This window comes from Ambystoma mexicanum, chromosome 6p, assembly GCF_040938575.1.
Source record: "Ambystoma mexicanum isolate Mex_15411 chromosome 6p, UKY_AmexF1_1, whole genome shotgun sequence".
Lineage (NCBI taxonomy): Eukaryota > Metazoa > Chordata > Amphibia > Caudata > Ambystomatidae > Ambystoma > Ambystoma mexicanum.
The window spans coordinates 193,364,874-193,388,449 of NC_090935.1; the positions used below are offsets into that span (position 1 = coordinate 193,364,874).

Below are 23,576 nucleotides of genomic sequence, written 5' to 3' on the forward strand. Positions count from 1 at the left end.
ATGTTTCCAGATGCAGGTGCCTTGGACTTCCCTGTGCCTGACGCCATTGGCTCTTGGGCAAAGGAAGAAGCTACAGGACTCTTGCAGCAGTAGGGTTCTACCCAGGTAGACACTGGTGCACTGGTTAGGGGCAGCCGACAGCCCCTTGTCCTGCTTAACCTCCCTTGCGGTGTAGGCCGATCCACACATCCGAAGGTGTTTCCACAGCCTGGTTTAATATGATATGATGGTTTATTTATATAGCGCCTATACACAATGTGTTTCAAAGCGCTTCAAGGCAAGGGAGGGAAGAAGGGTAAATACAATGACATTCTTACAGGCCATGAACAGCAAGGATGGGAAATTAACTCTCTTACTCAGCTTGACGATATTTCAGTGCTAGGGCTAAGACATAGATAACGAAGGGACGGGGAGAGTGAGAAGGAAATGGAAACAGACAGATGACTGTCGTACTAGGCCTAACGGCATTCCAGATAGTTCTGGAGGTGAGAGGGTGGGGCAAGTAAGGGGCGGAGGGATACAGACGAGGTTGCTATCATACTAGGTCCAGGGACAATTCTGGTCAGGGATGGTCAGGGCTGCTAGGCTTCTGCCTCTTAGTTTCATAACTCTTCACCTCGCCCACCTCATAAGGGTTCATGCTTCTCCTGCCTCCTGCGACATCTGTACAGAGCCTCTTGAGTGGGTGTGTTAGTTATCTGCTACCCAGTTGTAACGGATGGCAGGCACCACTTCTTCTGGTATCCCCAAGCAGAACGCAGCTATTCTAATTCAAATCGCCTCTATATGAGGCCCACACTCATCCAGACCATGAGCCATTCTTTGCTCTCCTTTCTAGGCCCTCCTCATTTTGAGCTGCTGCCACTCCTTCTCTTTTGGACGGCGGGATCCCTGCGTTACTCCAGTGGCACCAGACATTGGGTTGCTGAAAAGCACACAGTTCAGGAGTATTAATGAAGAATCTGTTGAGGATTTTGACACGCTGCAGTCCTTTCCAGGGCATGGAACACCCCTCCGCTCGCCGACTTCTTCCACCAATGCTATGCATTGGTCGGAGCACCTCAAAGTCTGCGCCAGCCCCCTCGGCTCTCGCTCAAACTCCACGAGAACCTGCACCATCCAAGCAGATCCTCTGTCCGGGCTTCCTCCTTCCTCTTCTCACCACGTTTATCTGCAGGCCACCATTTTAGCCATGCAGTCCCTGGAGACTGCCACAGAGCCCTGGGTTTTCAGGCCGTGGCTTCACTCCAGAATGGGTGTCGGTGGTCGGGGCTACTTCCTACACATATCCCTCTGCTAATTCAGTACATTGGGGGGGGCAATAAAGAGGGTAAATGTGGCCTCCAACAGTGGGAGCTCAATAGTCTGGCAACTACACTGCAAGCCGCTCAGCCATGCCCCCGTCTAATATTATTTTAACAAAAGTCTAACCTGAGTTTAGCGCAAAATGCTGGTTTGAATTAAGTGTCAAGAATCCACTGTCGGGGCATTTGTATCAATCCTTGGCACATGGATACAAAGAGTCCTTAGATCTGAGGAGGCCGTTTTTCCAAATGTTGTTACCATTTGGTTCCCTGTAAACAGTTTGCGTGATAAGTCTGAAATGCTATTGGTAAAAAGAAAGCACATAATTCAATTTTAATTGTTTAGGATAAAATGGAGGCAATCATTCTTTTTTATTTTTATGTATGTGTGTCAAATGGTCTATACCAAATAAACCTTAACAAAACAATACAAACATTTAAAATACACATCACATACATCAATAATATTCTACTAAATTACACAAGACTAATCTGGGCCAGATGGCGGTAGAGGGCAGTTAAGATGGATCTAGGACAGTGGCCAAATACAATCTTTCCCATACAAATTACCAAAGATTCAGTCTAAGATCATGAAACGGCACATCCAAAAAAGTTGTTTCTCAAGTTTGCCAAAAGAGGACAGTCATGGAGAATTTGCTTTAATGATTTAGATGATGTGACACTGTAACGAAAATTTGAGCCCATTACATTTTTTTCCTTCCAAGAATAGTCGCCAAAAGATTAAAACGAAAGTCATATTGTTCTGGTAAATGTCCATGAGGGGTACAGTAATAGTTAAGGTGCACTGGATCCACATTTCCTGTTACTCATACAAACCGCTTTATATCTTTTAAAAGACTGTATTTTTTCACAGGTTTGAACCTAGACTTTTTATCCCACTCGTTTTTTTACCAACAGAACATTTGTCTCAATCTCTTCCAAATAACTACACAATTCTCCTGTTTCCTACAACTCTGTGCAAAAGGGTATTTAATTGGGATGTTATCCTAATTCATCAATTCATGGATCAAGTTAGTCGGAGACTGATCAGATTCCTACAAAGTTGGATTCTATTACATATAATGTTAGTATTTAAAGGAATAAGACCCAAATCATAATGTATGATAGTCATAGGAACCACTTTTGGTAAATCTAGGGTGCCCTGCTAAAATATTCCTTCGGTGAAATCAAAGTTGTAATCATTTAACTGGTGGTGCACTTCTAAACCATAATATATAGCTGGTATCACCATAAACTTATAATACTTCTTCCCAGGCTCAAGTGAAAACCTGCCGAAACGAAACCGAAGGGATTTCATTTGACATAACCAATGTTTAGCTTTTGTGATGAAATGTTTAGTCAGGCATTGGTTTAATCAAGGGTCATTGATGTTAAAACCTAGATATTTTATTTAGTGGACCTAATTTGTTGTTGTGCATTCAAGGTCCACTTGTGCTGGCTCTCTTTTAATGGGATCTAAACACTAATAATTTAGATTTAGCAGGATTTATAATCCATCCGTTCTTGACAGTATATAGACCAAAAGAGTCAGAGAGTCTGGAAATTCCCAACCTACTGCAGTCCAAAAGCAAGATGTCATTGGCATATGCTATATACAAATGACTCTGAGTCAGAGGCACCCTTATCCTGTCTTCACCTGACTGCTTTTTAACACCATTTAGACAGAAACAATTTATTTGAATTACTTAATCCTATGGTCTGAGCCCCTATGTCTAACTAAATGTCCCTATATTTGCTAATTGGCCCCCTCTACAGGTAAGGGGCTCGCCCTCTGTGGTTACTAATATTACACCTGTCAAGGGTACATAAAAGGAGGTCAAGTCTATCCCTATACTTGCTCACTACTTTCCTGTCTGCTAAAATGTTGCACACAGCATCAAGGTCAATATTTTTACTTTGTCATCTCGTTGGATCTGTGTGGCTTACAGTACTGAAAGCCTTGATTTTACTAATCAAGGAATTTCTAAAACCAAAAAACAGCTACCATTTAAGCATGGGGGCTTTTAAGTGTTGGAATTGCACCAAGTAGCTAAGAGGGTATCCTTGGCACTAACAGATAAAAACCGAAATAGCCATTTCCAAAAACTACATTTCCCATGAAACCTAGAGTCAGCAGTAGTTCATAAGTCAGTAAAATTCTCTAAAATCAGTATATGTCCGGAAGAAAGCGGGAAGTAATGAGATACTGCTGAAACCGGTAGACAACAGATCCAGGAGTGATGACCTAGATCCCGCATTCGATACAAAAGGAAGTGGTAGACACGACACAGACATAGTAGCATCTTTTTAAGATAAGAAGTCCCAACAAGATTGGTAGCTGTTTTTTGGCTTTAGAAATTCCTAGATTATTAAAATCAAGACTTTCAGTACTGTAAGCCACACAGATCCAAGGAGATGACAATAAAGTAAAAATATCGACCTTGATGATGCATGCAACATTTTAGCAGACAGGAAAGTAGGGAGCAAGGATAGGGATAGACTTCACCTCCTTTTATGTACCCTTGACAGGTGTAATATTAGTAACCACTGAGGGCGAGCCCCTTAGCTGTAGAGAGGACCAAGTAGCGAATATAGGGACATTTAGTTAGACATAGGGACTCAGACCATAGCATTAAGAAATCTGCATATGTTAGCCAAAACAACTTACACCCATATAGAGCAGGCGAAATAAACGAAGAATCAGCGATTTCATCTCCTATATCGCAGTGGTAAATATTAAACTATAAAAGGCGTCGGGACACAACCCTGGTGCAGGCCGTTTGTTGTAACAATTGGTCAGGTCATATTGCCTTACTGACTTATCTTAACTCTTAGAGTAGTGTTGGAGTGCAATTGTGTCAAAATGGGCAACAAATGTGACAGAATGCCCCGTTTCACTAACTTATTCCACAACAGTTTTCAACCAGTGATGGGTCAGTAGATGCATAATAAATTACAGAAGTATATTTATGACACACACACAGACTGCTGTAGGTGATCAACAATAAGTCCTGCTATCGATGTCCCCACTCCCTTTCTGAACTCAATTTGATTGGGTTTAAGGAGACCCACAGACGAGGCCCAAGACAATAGTTTTTTTTTTTATTATTAAGCATTTAACCAAATACAAACCAAACTCGCAGTGCATACAATGACATGTCAATTTTACATTATTCAATCGCGCTCACTGCTTCCCGTTTCCCATCCCCGTTACGAGCCTACTTCGCCATTATTCTATTCTGCATCTTGTGGTGGGGGGTTCCTGTCCCTGAGGTCCACTGAATCTGACACAGACCCAAACAGTTCTGCTATCAACAGTTTCCAGGCCATCGGGGTCGCTGTTTCCTCCTCCCCCCTAGCACTGCCGGTTTCTTGCCATACCATGGTCTTCGCCTCCGTCCACTTCTGCAGATCCTTCCACCACACCTCTAATTGAGGTTTGTGACATGTCTTCCACCCCATGGCAATATGCTAGGTCCTATAGTTTACTTGCATGCCTAAGTTTCTTCGGCCTGGGGAACCCCCCCAGGAGACAAGCCCACACCGTATCCACCTTCATCGCAATACCCTTATCAGCTAGTTTATGTGCGATCTTCCCGCAGAAGCGCGCAATAATCGGGCATGACCAGAACATATGCACCATGCCCGCATTCTCCTCGTCACACCTGGGACATGCTTGCCGTCCTGCATTTTTGAATTTGGCTATCCTCTGGGGTGTCAAGTATGCCCTATGCGTAATATACAATTGCATCTGCTTAAGTCTCGCGTTCCTTGACACCTTCTTGTGGTACCCTTGGACTCGCTCCCACATCCCATCCTCCATCGGGGTACCCACTTCGTTCTCCCAATCTAGTCTCAATTGTACCACCTCTTTTCCTACTTTAGACATCATCGTCTCGTAGATCCTAGATATCACGTGCCCCCCCTCCGCTATATCATATATTATGTCTACAGTAGCATCCGGTTCTTCCTCAAGCACCATTTCAGACCACGTTATCTTGATCCTTCGCACCAATCTATGGTATGTGATATACTGGCCGGTGTGTAGCTCAGTTTCCGGCCGAGCTCCTCAAAATCTACTATAGCGCCCTCCTGCCAGATGTCCCCCATTGTTACTACTCCAAACGGCTCCCAATGATTCCTGATTAACATCCTTAGCTGTTCCTCCTCACTTGCCAGTGCAACCAGCGTTACCTGAGGGGAGCATGGGCATGGGTTCCCCATTAGCTGACATGCTCTTCGCCACACCTTCCACCCCAGTAACAGCATCTTGGGGCGCCCCTCCATTGCTGCCTGAGGCAACCACATAATCTCTTTCAGATAAAATGGGACGCAATCCTGTCTGAACAGCTTGGTTTCCGGGGTCACATCCTCTGAAAGCCATTTGGCTACATATTGTAGCTGGCTGGCAACATAGTAGACTTCATAATTGGGCAATTTTATACCTCCCTTCTCGTAAGTGTTCTGTAGTTTCCAGAGGGCCATTCTATTCAGTGTCCCATGCCACAGGAAATCTCTACACATAATAGCCAATCTACTAAAAAAACTTTTTTGGGATCATGAACGGGATATTCCCGCAGTAATGCAGGAGCCTGGGCAAGACCACCATCTTTAACATTGCGTTGCGTCCCATCATTGCCAAAGGCAGTCTTACCCAGAATCGCATGCTGTTCCCTATTTTGGTAATTGCTACTTCTGTGTTGCGCTCATGCTCTTTTTCCACTATTCCTAGATAGCTAAATGTGCTGGTTGCCCATGGTACTTGCAATACCGGCAATTGTTTCGGGGGGATCCCTTTGTATCCACCCAATGAGAACATACTGGATTTCTGAGGGTTTACAGCTATTCCGGACATACTTGCATATCTATCCATCACCTCCAAAACATATTGGAGGTTTTCTTCTGGGTATTGCATATATAATAGTATATTATCTGCGTATAATGATATCAGGTGCCGTTCCCCCCACAAGAATGCCTATCATGTCGTACTGTTGCCTTAGGTAGATCGCTAGGGGTTCTAGGGCCAATATGTAGAGCATAGGGGACCATGGACAGCCTTGTCTGGTTCCTCTACCCAGCTTCCATCTTTCTGATATCACTGACCCCATTCTAACCCTGGCCAGCGGCTCACTGTACAACATTTTAACCCACTGTAGATATCCCGGACCCATCCCGTAGCTAGCCAGGGACGCCAACAGCCATGTCCATTTGACCTAGTCAAAGGCTTTTATAGCGTCAAGCGACACAATTGCCAATTCATCCTCACTTTCATGCCCATATTCAATGACTCTGTGGAGCCTTCTAAGATTATTGGATATGTTCCTATTTGGGACATATCCTGTCTGGTCCGGGTGAATCAACTTGCTTATTACTCTTCAACATCGACAGGGGTCTATAAGAGCTGCAATTATGTCCTGGCTTATTCGGTTCGGGGAGTGGTATTATAATCGCCTCCCTGAGTGACTCCTGTAGTCTGCCTAATTCGTACTCTTCATTCAACATGTCTAGCAGAGGGGGGAGCACCTCATCATTGAATATTTTATAAAACTCACTTGGGAGCCCGTCTGCCCCCGGGGTTTTACTAGTTGGCAACTGTCTTACCACGTCCTCTAGGGTAATCGGTGCATACATCTCCTCTCTGTCCTCTGCACTGATCTGTGGCAATCCTATATCTTCTAGCGTTTCTTCAACCATCGTGCAATTATCCTCCCCTTCATCTCCATATAGCAGTCCATAGTAGTCTGCAAACTCCTGATTAATTCCCTCCTGGGTATCCATCACTTTTCCATCTTCCCTTATTATTGATCTGATCGGGGGTCTAGAGGTCTCGCTTTTGTACAACCATGCTAAAATCATTCCTGTTTTATCTCCCTCAGCATGCTGCCTCTCTATATATTTTTTGTAGTTGAGGTTGCACGACCTTTCCCAGTGCCCCGTGCACTTTTGCTGCAATTCTAGTATCAGGTCACTATCTGGATTAGTGCCATCTTCTCCTCTAAGAGCCCTTTCCAGTTCTCCCTCTGCTTCTTGTAAGTCCGCTAATATCCCTCCCTGCAATCTCCTGGATTTTGCTATGGCCTCTCCCCTTATCACAACTTTAAAGGCCTCCCACAGTGTACCCGCTGAATCTACGCTACCCGTATTTGTCTCAAATTAGCGAATTATCTCATCTCTTCTCTGAAAAGGGGGTCTCTGAGCGCCTCTGTCCGGGATTCTTGCTTTCGGGGATCGATATTGCCATCAAAGGATCAGAGGCGAGTGGTCCGAGAGGACCCTTGTTTTATATTCAACATGTGTGATCTCTGTCAATACTTCTGGGGTGACGAAAACAAAGTCCAGCCTAGTATGTAGTTACTGCGGGGCAGAGTAATGCAAGTATTGTTTTTCATAAGGTTGACGTGCCCTCCATGCGTCCTCTAACCCAAAATCCTGCAAAAGCGTCTGTAACGCCTCGGCTGATTGGGCAGGTCTGTCTAATTTCTCATCTGACCTATCCACTCTAGGGTTTAAAACACAGTTGGTCACCCCCCCAAATCACCATACTCCCCACACACATACTGAGATTGTTGCACAAGGTTTTAAAATATGCTGCAGTATTTTGGTTCGGGGCATACGTGTTTATAATACTTATTTCCCTATTTTCCACCAATCCCCTCACCACAGCCATCCTCCCGTCCGTTTCCACCAGCGTCTGTAATAGCTGAAACGGAACGTGTGGTGCCACCCAAATGATCACTCCCCTGGCATACGCCGAATATGATGAACCCACCATCGTTCCCTTCCATTTCCTCTTGACCATCTCCATCTTGCGTCAAGTGTGTCTCCTGCAACAGGGCGATATTTATTTTTTGTCTCTGTAGGTATAGCATAACCTTATTTCTCTTCAAGTAACTATTGAGCCCCCTGACATTCCAGGTGACTACTTTAAGGTCCCCCATGATACGTCTGTGTTCCTCTTTCCCCCCCCACTCATGCAATCCAGCTCCAGTTGCTTAATTCTTTTGTGTAAGCTTGCACCCCAACTCAAACACCCTCTAACTATAAACACAACAACCCCTCCCGCCTTCCCCCCACCTCCCTGCTTTTCCCAAACAACACCGCCCCAACTGTTGCCCAGCTCCATCCCTGGATCTCAGGCTCCCCTGCATCTAGCCCTTTCCGGCAAAAGCCTGTACTCGCGGCTCAGCAAGGTAAAGTGTCCTAGTGGCCACCTTACTACTAATCCTCGGGGGTAGGTAACTGCCAACTTGCCGCTCCTGCTTGTTCCAAATTTGCTACGCCTAGCGCTACTATGCTCACTTGCAGTTTTAATTCTCTATATTCCAGTCCATTAGTATCATAGTGTCCAACGGTACCGATTATTAGTCAAATGTCACAAAACATCATGCTAGAGCTTCCCTCCCGCTTATCCCCGCAGTGTACATGATACCGCATCCTCACTCATCGTGCTCCTGGAGATCCTGTTCTTCGCTTCGATCTGGGCAGCTCTGCAAGGCCAACCATGAAGCTGCTTCCTCCGGGGTATCAAAAAACAACGCCCTGCCCTCATGCAAAACCTTCAACTTCGCTGGGTACAAAAGCATGTACTGAAAGCCTGCTGTGCGGAGCCTCCTCTTGACCGCTACATAGCTATACCGTTGCCTCTGCACCAGCATAGTGTAATCCGGGTATGCCGTGATCTTGGAGGAATCTCTGTCTATTGTTCCACCTTTACGAAAATACTCCAGGATCTTCTCTCTGTCCTTATAGTTCAAAATGTTCGCAATTATCAGCTGCAGTGGTGCCCCAGGTCGTGGTTTCCTCATCAGGGACATGTGCACCCGCTCTACCGTGAATCCCTGCAAGAGCTTTTCTGCTCCTATTTCTTGCAGAACTATGTTCTCCAAATAGTCTGTGCGGTCTTGGCCTTCTTCCCCCTCCGGCAGGCCGACCACCCGGATGTTCCGTCTAGCCCTCCCTTCTGCTTCCTCCACTCGGTTTTCGAGGTTAGCCACTTGTTGTTTTAGCACATGGACCTCTTTCGCATTTTGTGCTTACATCCGTGTTGGTCTTCACAGCGCTCTCCAGGCCACTTGTCCTTTCTTCTAACGCTCTAATGTCTTGTCGCAGCAGAGTGACTTCAATTCCTACCGCATCTATTTTGTTCTCCAGGGCCGTCCGTAGATCAGCCATTGCTGCACCCCACTTAGAACTCAGGTCCGTTATGGCCGCTAAGATCTGCTGGTTTTCCCCTCCTGGGGTGTCATCCTCAGTGGCCGCCACCGCACTTTGTGTTGGGGTCGAGGAGGTCCGCTGTGCCTTTGCGTAAGTCTCCATCGTAGGCTGTTTGCTTCTGGCTTTCGTCCCTTTCACCAACATCCTGCAGTCCTTATTCCACGCTTGGTACTAGTCCGTCAATGTTATTGTGTTAACTCCAGTTCAGTTTCGTGCTAGCGCGTCCTCCTCATTGGACTGCCCTGCCCAGTGGCACATAAAATTGTGTCACGAGTGGGCTGTGTCCTCCCACGTCTCTTCTCTGGCCACAGTTGTCAACGATTCTGCATGGGTACTATATCTTTTGTGTAGGTCCCTAAGTCCCCCAGTGTTACATCAGTCCGTATGCTCTTGCCATGAAGGGGCAGCTGTTCAGCACGCCTCCCACGTCCATGCAGCACTACGTTTCATGTGGTCTTTTTTTCTAGCAGGGGCGAGCCAATCCTTACTTGTATATTCCAAGAATGAGGGAATGCTTACTGCGAGTTCAAGCGTCCTCCTCGCCCTGTGCAACTTACCGCCAGTACTCTGTTTCGTTTGCACCTTACACAAGCTAACGTCCACTGTACCATACACCCGGGGGCCCGCTGCCGTTATTCATGGACCTCTCGCGGTGTTCTCCGCTGATCTCCCCTCTGCCTGTTATGCTTTATTATACTGTTTATGAGCAGCTGGGTGCTGCGCAAGCATCCGGCATCCGCCTCCGTAACATGGGGCTCACAGCCATTGTGTGCTGACCTCTCGCGGTCAGTGTCCTCATTAGTCCACACCGCTACCTGCCATCCTTTGTTGTGTGGCGTATATGCAGATGGGTGACATGCAAACATCAGGTGCCCGCCTCCACCTCACGGGCTTCGCTGCTGTTATGTATGATCCGCTCGCGGTCGGTGTCCCCCCATAAATCTTCACTGCTGCCTGCTGTGAGCGGCGCGAACCTCAGGCGCCCGCCTCCATGACACGGGCCCCACTGCTGCTGTTCGTGGCCCGCTCGCAGTCGGTGTCTTCCATAGGTCTCCCCGCTGCCTGCTGTCCTTTGATGTGTAACTTATGTGCGGCTGGGAGCCGCGCGAACATCAGGCGCCCGCCTCCGTGACTCGGCGAGTGTACGTTTCACTCCCTGAGTCCAAGCATAATATCACAATGTTACTTCATATTGGAGGCAGAGCGTCACGTAACTTCTTTCAGCTAGCTTCTTTCGCAGGCTGTGCCATTCAGCTGCCATTCAGCTGCATCCCATTTTTTCTCCTCAGGCTTAGAGTGCGCACCCATTGTTGTCCGTCTTTTTGGCAACAATGTATCCGCGTGGCTGCGTCTTGTAAGTCAGTGTTCTCTTGAGTCCCAGGCGCGATGCACATACTTTTCAGAATAGCTGCAGGGCATATGTTCCGACGTCCATATTTCCAATTATAGAGATCATGTATCGTTTTTCAAGCATATTTCAAGGATCACCGTCGGATCAGCAGGAGCTGCACACGAAGGCACGTCCTATTCCATGGCTAGTTAGCCATGCCCCCACGCCCAAGACAATAGTTCAGTCAATACAAGGGATGCAAAAATGTTAACCTGTGTCCAAACGCGCGATCGATCTATAGTTAAGCAGGTTGTACTGATCGCCCTTTTTAAAATTAGGTACAATTTTTGCAGTATGCCAAGAGGCAGGCAACTCCCACTTATCAAGGACCAATCTGAACACTTTAGATAGAACTGATGCCCAAAAGCTGGGATCAGATTTAAATATCACATTGCAAAGCCCGTCAGGGTCAGGCGCTCTTGACTGAGCCAATAATTATGAACATCATGTTGCCATTTCACATTACTTACATTTAGTTGCAAGTTTAACACATTTCACATATGTAATACATTCAGGGTATTACATGTATTTTCTTAGTCTCTTTACGTGCATGCATCTTCTACTTTGTTGAAAATGGAATTACTGATCTTGTTATGTCATGCAGTGTTACAATCCCCTGGAATTCAAAGTGCAATATGTGATCCACTGATTTGAAAACAAATTAGAATTTGTTTGTGCACAAATCACAGGAAAGAATGTGGTTAGAATTGACATTAGACCCTTTTAATAATTGTTTTTAATTGTTTGCTTCTTTAGGAAAATTTAGTAGAGAGTAAACATCACAAACTTGCTCGGAGCCTTAGAAGTGGACCTTCTGACCATGATCTGAAGCCTAATGCTGCCACCCGAGATCAACTCAATGTAAGTTGGTTGAACATTAAAGGACGTTTTCATACCATAGACAAAATGTTTTTAAAGCACTTGTGTGTTTGGTATATTTCCATTTTTGACAACTCTGCATCATTTTGCTATTCCACTGTATGAACACGGCGGCCTCAGATGTCCCAATGCCTGTCAAAAGAAACTTCTCAATAAATGGTTGTCCCCTCAGCTCAACCGATTTGAAGACCACATCGGAGGTCTGAACCGATCTTGCCCTCTTCCTTCATCATCGTTGGTGAAACATTTTCAAATCATCCTACTTCGCACCAACAAAACACTCATTTTCCCTGTTAAAGCATCCTATTCCCCCAAAATCATTGAAGCCCCCAACTCAAAAATGTAGTGTGACAAAAATACTTCTGCTCCGCAGGAGTACAAGGATGGGTAGTGGCTGAGCCACCTACTCATACGAAAGATTAAGGACAGCTAACCTTAATGCCTCGCACTCGCAGAGTAAGTGCACGCACGCACAATAAACCACTTGATTCAAAGTTTCTGGAAAAATAAGAAATGCGAAGGTTTTTATAAGGCAAAACCAAAATGTATTGGTGATTATAAATCATAAAAATCCATTGTCAAACAGAGGAGAAACGAAAAACAAGGGCAATGCATTTCAGATTGTAATCTATCCATCGCCAGGGCAAACTGTTTCTCAGTAGAAATAATGGTAAACAATGGTCTTTAGTGCATAGAGCTCACCATATGCAAAACGAGGAGTAAGCCACCAATAGGCTGTGTGAGAAACCCGACGGTATTCTCCCACCCACTCTCTCAGGATCTTCCATTCAGGTGGGCAGTGAAGGGCCAACGCTTTTGTATCCCGACCCTGGGGGGTGGACAAGCAAGGGAGGATCACCTGAGTGGATGGTCATGGGGGATTGGGAGGAGGATACCCAAGGGTGAGACATGGTAATCTTGCAGCCCCAACAACACACCAACCTATGCTCCCTCAGCCTTTATGGGGCATGTCCAACCTCAACCCAACTCCGCCTCCCCATTTTCAACAAATACTGAGACGAGGAAGAGGCAACTAAGAACAGTAAAGATTACCCATCGGAGTAACATGGGGAAAATTAGGGAAACCTATCATAAAAACAGCTGTTTTCCACCAATAGAGGCATTTGATAGTAACCATTCACACCTGACCCCACTTGACTTGTCTTTTCAACTATAAAAGGTGTGGTCTGACACAGAGTTAGGAGCAAGTTGGAGAGCAAGCAGGAGGGCGAGCTGAAAGGAGAACCAAGATGCCAGAGTTTCCCAGGACCAGAGGCCAGAGACTGGGAAGCCGAGACACTGAGATACTGCAGTGCGAGAGAGCATAAGCGTTGGAGGGAGCCGTGTCTTCAGGGAGCCAAGAAGTGTCCGCGTATGGGATCCAACAGGTGTGCTGGTTCCCTGCAGAACCTGTGTATGTGAGTGCTCGTTCCCCTGGGCCGGTGATACATCCCAGGAGTGTCCAAGGGGCAGGTGGTGAGACCCAGGCCTCATGACCTCGGTTTGTAGTTCCACGGCGAAGCAAAGTGCAGAAGTCAGCCCAGTGAGTCGAATTCATTGCAGAGCTGGGTTGTGAAGAGTGCGATACATAGTAACACTGGAAATGCGTAAGAAAAAGGACCACATTTGTGGGAGGGTTTAATTGAAGCTAATTGGAAGATTTCAAAGAGTGCAAAGACATTGATGTAAGTAACAGTGTAAAGTATAAGCAGGAGACTGGGCAGACACGCATGTGTGCAAGAATAAAGAAAGTAAAATTTGACAGTGTAGTTATGTGACTGCAAAGGGGGCTCGAAGCCTGTGAAAAAGGCGCAAGAGGCACGAAGATAATGAATAATGCAAAAAGGGGTGCGAGTGACCCGGAAAGACCAAGAAGCACAGAGGTGCATGGTACAGTAGAAGAAGCATGCAAGAGGCAAGACACACAAAAGGAGTAAAGGGCAGTGCAAGTGTGCATGACAAAGGGAAAGGAGCACACAAAAACAAAGATGGGGGGGCAAGAGGGTCAGAGTGGTCTCACCGAGGAAAAGCAAAGAGCCTGCCGTTTTCGAAAGCCTCTGAATCTACCCCATGAGAGGATGACATGTAAGAAAGGATATATATATTTCTGAGAAACCTATGAAATTCAGTGAAAAAACTTTGTTAAAGGGACGTTATGGTTCCAAGTTAAACCGAAAAACCCTTGAAATTCGCCAGTTATTATTATTGCCCCCGCTTGTCCAGCACTTTGTTTAACATCAGCGACCCCGATCAACTCTGATCACCGAGCGGGGTCGAGATCCAGCGTGTTCCCGCGCTTCTCATACATTTTACCTGTTACAATTGTCTTTTGTCTTTTAATACAATGTCAAGTAAGGCTAACGACAGTAGACTTGTGGTGCCACCGAGAAGTATTCCTACCTGTCCCCGCCAGCTTACTTGTTCCAGTGTCTTCCGTTTCGTGTTGCCGGGAACTCCTATGTTGATTGTCCGTCTTTTGTCACCACTCTGGTCCGTGTTTGTGCAATCCAAGCTCAACCGTTTGGGAAGACTTCCGCCCCTCTCCGCTGCAGAGCACCTCTGTTGGTCTATGATTATTGGGCTTTGTGTAAGCTCTGTGGGCTCCACCACCCGGGTGATAATGACCGATGATAGGGGAGTCCGCTCCCACTGTCAGACTGCACAATCGGGGGCACCCAATGCCCTTACAGCAGCCGGTCCCAGGTGTGCACCACGATACAGTCCCGACCTCCGAGTAGTATATGCCTGCAGTTGCCTCTGGTAGCGGTTCCGCTGCCCACTACCCCCACTCCTCGGGCCGAAACTACGATGTTGGGTCTGAGAGGAACCACAAGGGCAGGTGTCATGATGCCTACCCCCGGGGACCCAGACCAAGTCCAGCAACCCTGGAAGCAGGCATCAAGTTATACGAAGCATACCCAACAACCCCTGCTAGGGGCTATTTGGGTGCAGTCCTATGGTGTCCTATGGCGCCAGGCTCATATGGAGAGTCAGTCATAAATTAAAACTCGCCTGATGCAGACCATGCTGCACGAGCTCCAAGCCAAAGGAGGCTTGGAAGGGACTAATTTACCTAAGGGACTATTTTTTACTCGCGTGGGGCTGGGGAGGAATACTTAACTGGGACTACTTTGGCGGCTATTTAAACCACGCCCGAAGAGCAGCACACGCTTTGTGTTGTTCTGCATCCAGCAGCGTACCGCTCACTGTGCCTGCAAGTCTTCATCCAGTCTTCTGCCACGCCCGCCTCGAGTCCGGAGCTCCTAGAAAAAGGGGAGAGAAGGAGAAAAGGTTAGAACAAGAGCAATACCTTTGATCCTTACCTGAATTCCCGATCCATCGCGCCTTCGAGCTGGAAGAAAAGTTATTTTATGCGCGTCGCCTCGCCTGCAGCAGCGCCGCGTTGAACTCACCGGCCTTCGCATCATCTTCACATTCCACTGCATCCTTCTGCATGCTCCCGCCGCGCTCCGGCACCTAAGGGGAAGACAAGTACAGCAAGGTGAGCCAAGGGAATACACAGAGGCAATATTAGTTACCCCCATAGACTTACCTGATTTTACCACCGGGGGTACTATTCCTCTTCATGGGTCGGCGCAGCTTCCACTGCATTCTCGCCGAACCCCGGCCCCTAAGGGGAAACAAAAGGACAGCAAGGTGAAACAAAGGGACAAACAAGGGGAACCCTCCTCGCCACAATTCTTACCTGATTTTACCGCCAGAGGCATTATTCCCCGAGACTTCATACTTTCTCTCAGCGCCTGAATAAGGGAGAAAGCAACAGGTTACATATTGACATTATTTTATCGAACTGTGCTGGATAATACAAATCCTTACCTGAATATTACCGGTTGCCACGAGGAACTCTTCGCTAGGGTCAAGCTGCAACCTGCAAGGAATCGGACAAGAGTGAAAGTCAGACATTTGAACTCAGACATTTGAGCTACATACTTACGGCGTCTTGCCGGGTATCTCAGAGTCAATATTGTTCTGGAACTCGCCAATTCCTTCGACCCAGTGAAGCAACTGGTTATCTACGCGCCCCTGCGCTCAATGCAGGATAGAGAGCTCATCTTTCCAAACCATCAGGTGAGACTATAAGAGGGGACACCAAAGGTGATCAGTGGGGAGAACAGCGGGAGTTTTAACGCTCCACGGGTGGTTAATTCCCATTCTCCATTTGCAGAAGAATATTCGTACGGGCCAAGCAAACAAAGCTGGGTGGGCCAGTCCAGTCCGTCATCTCGGCACTACGCGTCACATTGGTGGAGACCACAGCTGTCCAGTTCAGATCGACGCCCCTGTGGGAGCCAGGTGAGGGTAACAGCAGGCCACCAGCACACCTAGCGCCTCCGACCGCCATCCCGTGAACCCCTGTGTGCTGCCTGTGCCCGCAAGCAGTATTCCGCCAGTTCTCCCAGCACCTTCCGCCTCGGCATCTGGGGACGCACTGGTCATTAACCACACACAGAGCTGCCAAATGCTGGCCTGGGCTATACTCTGGTCTCCCGTCTCTGCAGTGGCACCTCGCCGCTCCAAGTCCATGGGTACGCCGGGTTTCTGTGATCAGAAACAGCTCCTCCTCCTTCACCTCTGAGCAGCCGTAACCCAGGGCCTTCACGTGTTCCCTGGAGGTGCAATTCCCCGGCACTGATTAACTTCAAAACTTCACTCAGCGAGAGGGGTGAATATTCACATGCACAACACTGCCTCAGAGCCTTAGATTTTGTCAGGGAAACCTCTGGATATTCGCCAGATCTGTGTAGGTGTGTAGGAGCTCACAGCCATCTTGGCTGGGCTCTCGAGTGCCTCCCGGGCTCGGATCCTGCTTGCAACTTGGGCCTCCCTCCGTCACTACGGCCTTTCACTCTTAACACAATCTTCTCGAGTGTATCAGATCTCACCCCGATTCACAGACATCCCTCAACCGGGTTCACATTGGCCAATTTAACAGTTCACTTTGTTTTCTCGCATTCAGGATTTACTTTCTTAGCTTTTCTCTTGGCTTCCCTCCGTCGGGTTCACTTAGCCATCGTTAACACAGTTCATGAATTTTTAAACACAGTTCAGGTTTTACTTCATATTTTCAGAAAAGTGTGGTTTCGATTGCCCTAGCTTTCTCTTGGAATCCGTCTGTGGGGTTCACACTTTTTTTTTTTAATTATTTTTTATTTTTTATTTTAAATCAACCAACACTCCAAACATTACGACCATTTAGGACATTTCACAATCAGTATTACAAATCGATTACGCTTTACTGTCCTTCCCCCCCACCCCCCATTAACTGGAGCCGTTTCAGCAGTGCCATCCTCCTGAGCTTCCTCATATATCTCTAACATCCCCCTCTCCATGTCCTCTGCTTCGCCCTCGGGATGGTGGGGATTTGCCATTGAGGCCACCAGTTGTCTCCAAGCCATCAGGCGGCCTACTTCCTCCTCCCCTCCCCTAGTGGCTGCTTTGTACCAGGCCACTGATTCTGCCACCGCCCATTTCAAAACGTCCGCCCACCACATCTCCAGTCTGGGCCGGTGGGCTGCCTTCCAGCCCATTGCGATTCTACGCTTGGCAAACATATATGCCAGGTCCCTCATCTTGCTGATATGCTTTAGGTTCCAGGGTCTGGGGAAACTCCCGAGCATGCATGCCCAAGCCGATCCGACATCAAGCACCACCCCACTGTTAGCCAGTCTCGTCTTCAATTCTATCCAGAATCTGTTCACTTCCGGGCAGGCCCAGAACATATGTAGCAGCGCAGCTTCCTCCTCCCCACTCCTCGGACAGTTCTGTGCAGCCGAGCACCCGAACTTGGCTATCCTGCCGGGAGTCGGGTATGCCCTATGGGTGACATATAACTGGATCTGCTGCAGTCTCGCATTCCGGGACACCTTCTTATGGTACCTCTGGGCTCTAACCCATTGGCCGTCCGTCATGGGTTCCTGCACCCAGTCGTGCCTCAGCTGGAGCAGCTCCCTTCCTGCCTTTGTGCCCAGTAACTCATATATCCGGGATATTTCGTGCCCACCCTCCGAGACTGTCGGGTTCACACTTATCTTTTTTTGGAAAGGCGGTTTACCTACCCCTAGATTTTCTTTGGCGTCCCTCCATCGGGTTGACATTCGCCTTAGGCTTGCGTTCAGTATTTTCTCAGGAAGCAAGGGGGTTTCCGTTCCACTCGCTTTTCTCTCGTCGATGGGTCAGAGACTTACAATTGTACAAAAGATTTTTATATGACCTTTGTCGGACCGTCCTGACGCTCGTGCCACCCTCTTCTGGGGCTTCTGGGACCTGTAGTTTCACTACAAAACAAAGGGGCCAGCCAGAGTCCTTCGAATGAGCACTCCTGCGGCGCCTGACCACTCTTCAGCTGGTCCTTCTCTCGGTTTTCTCAAAAGTTCCAAACATCAGTTCTTTGTTCACATATAATGTTGCCACTTGCAACCTTGGGCTCAACACAATTCGGTTTGCTATCGGCTTTCTCCGACTCACCGGCTGTGTTGAGCCCGCTGGTCTATTTTGCCACTGGTGTCATGGACGGTACCACAGTAGACAGCATGCGTCCCCGCCTATGTTATTTGTGCGGGAGGACCCTGTGCACCGTTGAAACCTGTCACACCACACGCCAGCTGTACTCATCGGTCTTGTAATTCCTTTATCAGAGGCTTTGCGGTTCTGTGTTGGAAAGGGCTAGAGCAACTTTCTCCTAGTCGTCCTTTCAGGGGTCTCTGCTTTTCTTCTCCTCTTGAACTGCCGGTCTGGTATATCTGTCCCCTCGCACGTTTGGCATTGCTAGTTGTGTGCTCTTGTGCTCTGCCTTTTATCCCAGTGGGGAAGGTAATGGACAGTCAGGTGTCTGTGGTTCTGTTCAGTTGCCTGACCCTGGTGTTGAGACGTGACAGGTAAACGGCTATGGTTTTAGTCCGTTGTCTTTCTTTGTGTAAGTGTTTTTGTCGGAAAAGGGGTAGGCGGGTAGAGCCTCTCAATGTCCTATGGGGTAGGATGGGGAAAAGGTGTTATAGGGAATGGGATACAGCGTCTCGCCCGTCTGTGTCCCACTTTCACTCCTCGAAGACCACCCATCCAGGTGATCTTCTCCCACTGATCCACCCCCAGGGACTGGATCCAGTAGCGATGGCCATGTCCTGGCCACCTGGATGACAGATATCCAGGGACTAGCGGGCGAGACAGCTTCAGGTTTCTCACAAAGCACCCTTGGTACTTAGCAGGGAGCAAAAAGGTAATACATCTCCAATGTACAAAAGGTTATGCTTCTTGTTGAGAAAGGTGCAAAGAGTGAGGGCTGAACCAGTCTCAACAATAGACCAGGCTGGCTTGGTCTTTCCAGCAGTACTTCATTCAGATCTTGGTGGGTCGACAGCGTCGAACTAGGCTTCTTATCGTTGTGTGTGATGTTCGAATCTGGTTTGGACACAGTGAATTGCAGTGATCCCGGCAAAGAATAGCTATCAAGCCAGGTTCAAAGTGTGGTTCCATGCAGCGTTCTAATGAAGCGGGTCGAGGGGCCACCAGTTTGATGGTCAATCATTGGTCGAAGACGTTGATGACTCAAGGATATTGGTTGAGATCCATCGGTTCGAATTCTTCCATGTCAGCGAGCTTCTGATATGGGCAGAGGCTAGTGCTGTGCTGTGGCAAATGGGTTCTAGGACGGAGCAGCAGTGGTATGAAGAAATGCCAGAGGCAGCACCACAGGTTCCATTGGTTTAAATGTCTTTCAGTGCAGTCAAAATGCAGGAGACCAATTGCTTGGCTTCTTCAGTTTCTCTGAGCCCCAATCCAGCAACTCTGGGACAAGATGAGTACTTCTTCTCTTTTTCCCAACCGCATATAGTCTGGCTACTACCTGCCGGTGTCCTTCACCACATCTGCCTTGGATCACTCAATCTTCGCCTAACTGGAGGAGAGCTCTGGAAAGGTTAACTCTCCCAAAAGAGTTACAAATGAATACTTCTTGCAGTTCAGGAATAAGTCTCAAAATGTATCAAAGAAGGAGCGAGAGACTCCCACTTTTGTCGGTCAAATTCCTCAGGTAATTAGGCAAACGCAAGCCTGCTTTAAGGTGTTCAATCCCTGTGCCAATTGGTGTTTGGCTTCTTGCATCATACCCAAATTGCTTTGTCCTAATGGAAGTAGAAGCGTTAAGAAGGAAGGAAAGGTACAGGGAGAATCAAAATAGTGGAATCGTTCCCAACTGTGCCTAGCTCCTTCTGACTACACCAACCTTGGCCCTTCTCAGACTCTTGGTATGCAGCACCCGGATGTGAGGCTAGTTCTCTCATATAGGGTGTGCCCTTTTATCCCCTTTTCCCCAGACAGCGCCTGCTGATGAGCTGTCTTGCTTGAGAAAGGTTTTACCCAAGTTCACAAATGAGTAATAGGGTGTCAGTCTTTCAGTGTTTTGTTTTGCTGACAGGCTGTGTGATTAGAATAGACTCAAACCTTATACAGGTGGCTTGGGTATACAGTCCTGATGTGTGTGAATCAACTCAGATGTGGGTTTTAATAATTATGTAAACCATCCATCACCATAATACGCAGTGTATGGCTTCTATTTTGTAAGATTACCCTGCCCCCCGGTGAGGAGTATATCATGGTCATATAGAATTTGAGACAGAGGTTTATAGTTAAATGCAATGTGAGGAATCTGATATCATCACTCCTTTCCCAAAGGTAGCCTCTCCTCATGAGGCCAGGGGACGGCAGACACTACCTGATCCTAGGGGTGGTTATACGAGAAAGGATCACATGAGTGGAGGCGACCCTCAGGGGGATGGACAGGTCATCAGATGAGACATGATATCCCCCTTTCTTTCTAGGGATATCCCCTCATTCCTGATGCCTTGATGGCATATTGTGATAACTCCCTACAATATCTTGCAAATGCTTCCGACAGAACTTGTAAACATTTTTCCCCCAGTAAAACAGCATGTACTGAGACGAAGAAAAGGGACTGCCATGAGAGAGAGTGTGAACCATAATGCGCAGTCTAGTGTTTTGAAGAATGATTGGTCCAACACTTTACCCATCCTGGTGGCGGGAGTTTAAATCAGCCACTATGGGAAAATGGAGAGAGCTTCCTTTTCCAAGAGTCGACTTGGAAACCGACTGAAAACGCAGGTTGCAGTGCAGAGCAGATGGTGTCCCAACCTGGGAATGTACTCCGAAGGCAGGCGAGTGGAGGCGGTGAGAGAAGGAGCCAACCCCTTTCTCTTGGATGATCAGGCAGTACAGGAAGCAGAGGGGACAGAGAGCCATGGCCGCAGAGCACTGCTGGCGAGAGGAGAGGTGCAGAAGCGAACTCGAGACTGACCATGTAGTGAAGCGACGCTGGTTGACAGGAGAATCGCCAGCCAAACAAGAAAAAAGTTGCAGCAGGCACACTGGAGACCAGGACGGGCTTCATTCTAATGCAAGGAGCGAGAACGCTCTGTGCTGCTGACTGGAGAAAGCAGCTCGAGTCCAGCAAATACTGACGCGAGTTCTCGAATACAGATGAGTGGAGTGAAAGAACATTGTCTGTGAACCTAGAGGGAAGAGTGGGATGCTGAAACTGAGGCAGTGAGACCCTAAAAGAGTGAATTGGTTGCCAAAAGTGGGGGTGAGAGCAATCCTCATTGGAATCAGTGTCATCTTCATAGTACTTTGCTGTGCAGTAGCTTGGGGAAGATCCATACCCCCTGGCACTGATTGAGAAAGACAGATTGAAACCTAAAAACCTGGCAGGAGAGCATACTAGGCGAACTGCGAGTCTGGGACCCGCACCCAAGTTGTGTTGTGTTGGAAAGAGAATCCCTAGGGGAAGACCCATGCCCTTAGGATCTGAACTGTGTTGAATGTCATTAAAAGCATGGGGAAGGGAGTCATTTCCCCTGTAGTGGATTGCGATGCCAAGAAGAGGGAGTTATCCTCTTGGGCTATAAAGAACTTGGTTATTCTTTTGAACATTTGTTCTTTCTGGAAAGAAACCTGGGTAGGGGACTAATTCCCTAGAATTCTGAAAATTATCTATTTGGAACTTTTTGTTGGAGTTATACCTTTTGTTGAACTTGAACATTTGCACACTTTCAAAGCCAGAGACAGTATCCTTAACACCTTAGAGTTCGTTTTTAGAATGAGGGAGGTAGGATAGGATTTCATACACTGCATATTTTGCTCTTAACATCTGACAGACACTTAGTTTTGGTTTAGATAGGGAAACTCCTCTTGAATCAGGGATACCATTTTCCAACCCCTGTATTCTTTGATAAAAGTTTGTCAATCATTTCAAGCCCTCTGAGTCTCATTCCTGTTTCCTCACAGCACCTTCTGCATTGCATTCACATGGGTGCCACAGCAGCTGTCAAACAGGGCACCTGTGACCTCTGAACCTGTTCTATGCCTCTAGAGAGCAGAAGCTGCAGATCAATAGACTGATGTAGCATGACACAGGTGTATTTTATGCTTTTGGCATCGAGCTTACTGAAATGGGGCCCGATTAGGGAGATGGAATTATCTGCACCATTTTATTAATTAATACAAATCAAACAAGCCAGTACTTCTACACCATCGCCAGTCAGCAATTCCTCATACATCTTGAGAATCAGTAACAAAATCAACATGCTTTCCCTCTCCCCTCCTGTAACCCACATTCCTTCTACAATGAATTAGCCAACAACTTCTCTGACAGGATTATCACCATCTACAAGATATTGCTTGCTCCCTCCTCCTGGCTATGACTTCACCTCCCCCGTTCTGCCCCAAAACTTTAGTTCCACTCATTCATTTGTCCAAAGTATGGCAGGAAAATGTACACGTTCAAAATTGCTTTTTGTCCCAATGTGGACAATGGCAAATATTGCAGGCTGATTCCTTACAGGACATTAGAAAACAGAGAAAGCAGATTATTATTGTATGAAGTGGGCCATTTTATACATAGGTAAGTCTCCACTTCACCCCCATGGCCTAAAATACCAAGACTTGGAACTGTAAGACCCCAAAGGAAGTGATGTGCACAGCAAAAGACAAATACCATAAGATAGCAGTGCTTCTGGAGATAAAAAGGGAGACAGAAAACCGGCACCCTTGTTTCCGGGCCGCCACACTACAAGTATGCCTGCAGGGGCCGTTGTGCCCGGGGTTTCTGACCCAGCTGGGCGCAGTGGCCCCTGCAGGTAGACTTGTCACAGAAGCACCGTTAGCAACTGTGCCAGTGCTTCTGAGTCCCCATTCCCAGTGCTTCTGAGTCATATGTGAATCCATGGGTATGGGGACTAACATTTTCAGCCGCCTAACTTCCCGGGCCGCCAGGACTTGTAATGTCCCGGTGGCACTGGGAAGTCAGGCAGGCAGAAACAGTGTTACTGTGTTTGCGGCCACCCGCCGGGGTCACCGGCTCGCTACCGCCAACCTCGTAATGAGGGCCATGGTCTTAGGTCTTGAGTTATTGGAAAATAATTACCACCTTAGACTTTGAACCATTCACTAATAAGTTGTTTTTAGCTGCGTAGATTGAAAAAATATCGAGCTTTCTTTGCAGACCGATAGGTGTTCAATTAAAAAAATGAAATTGTCTGCAAATGCCATCCAATCAAGCTTCAAATGTCCCATTCGAAGGGATTGTGTCCTCCGACGTATTCCTCATCTTAGATATCTCCTTCCAGCTCTGCTGGCCTCGGAAAATTTTTCTCTAGAGGGCGCTGCACGTCGACGTCCTCAGAGTCGATGTCCCTCGACAGCCGCCGTGTCGACGTCATCCTGCCTATAAAGGCCGCGCGCAGCGTCCGTTGCTCAGT

The 23,576-nt window shown here is 47.5% G+C and overlaps 1 protein-coding gene across 2 annotated transcripts in view; it reads left to right on the plus strand.

Moving 5' to 3' along the window:
- The window catches only part of PIK3C3 (phosphatidylinositol 3-kinase catalytic subunit type 3), a 1,987,152-nt gene that overhangs the window by 698,045 nt on the left and 1,265,531 nt on the right, over positions 1-23,576 (plus strand). For both annotated transcript variants that reach the window (XM_069626883.1, XM_069626882.1), the window contains exon 8: positions 11,665-11,769. In XM_069626883.1, the coding sequence (XP_069482984.1) occupies positions 11,665-11,769 (105 nt within the window). The remainder of the gene's footprint in view (positions 1-11,664; positions 11,770-23,576) is intronic.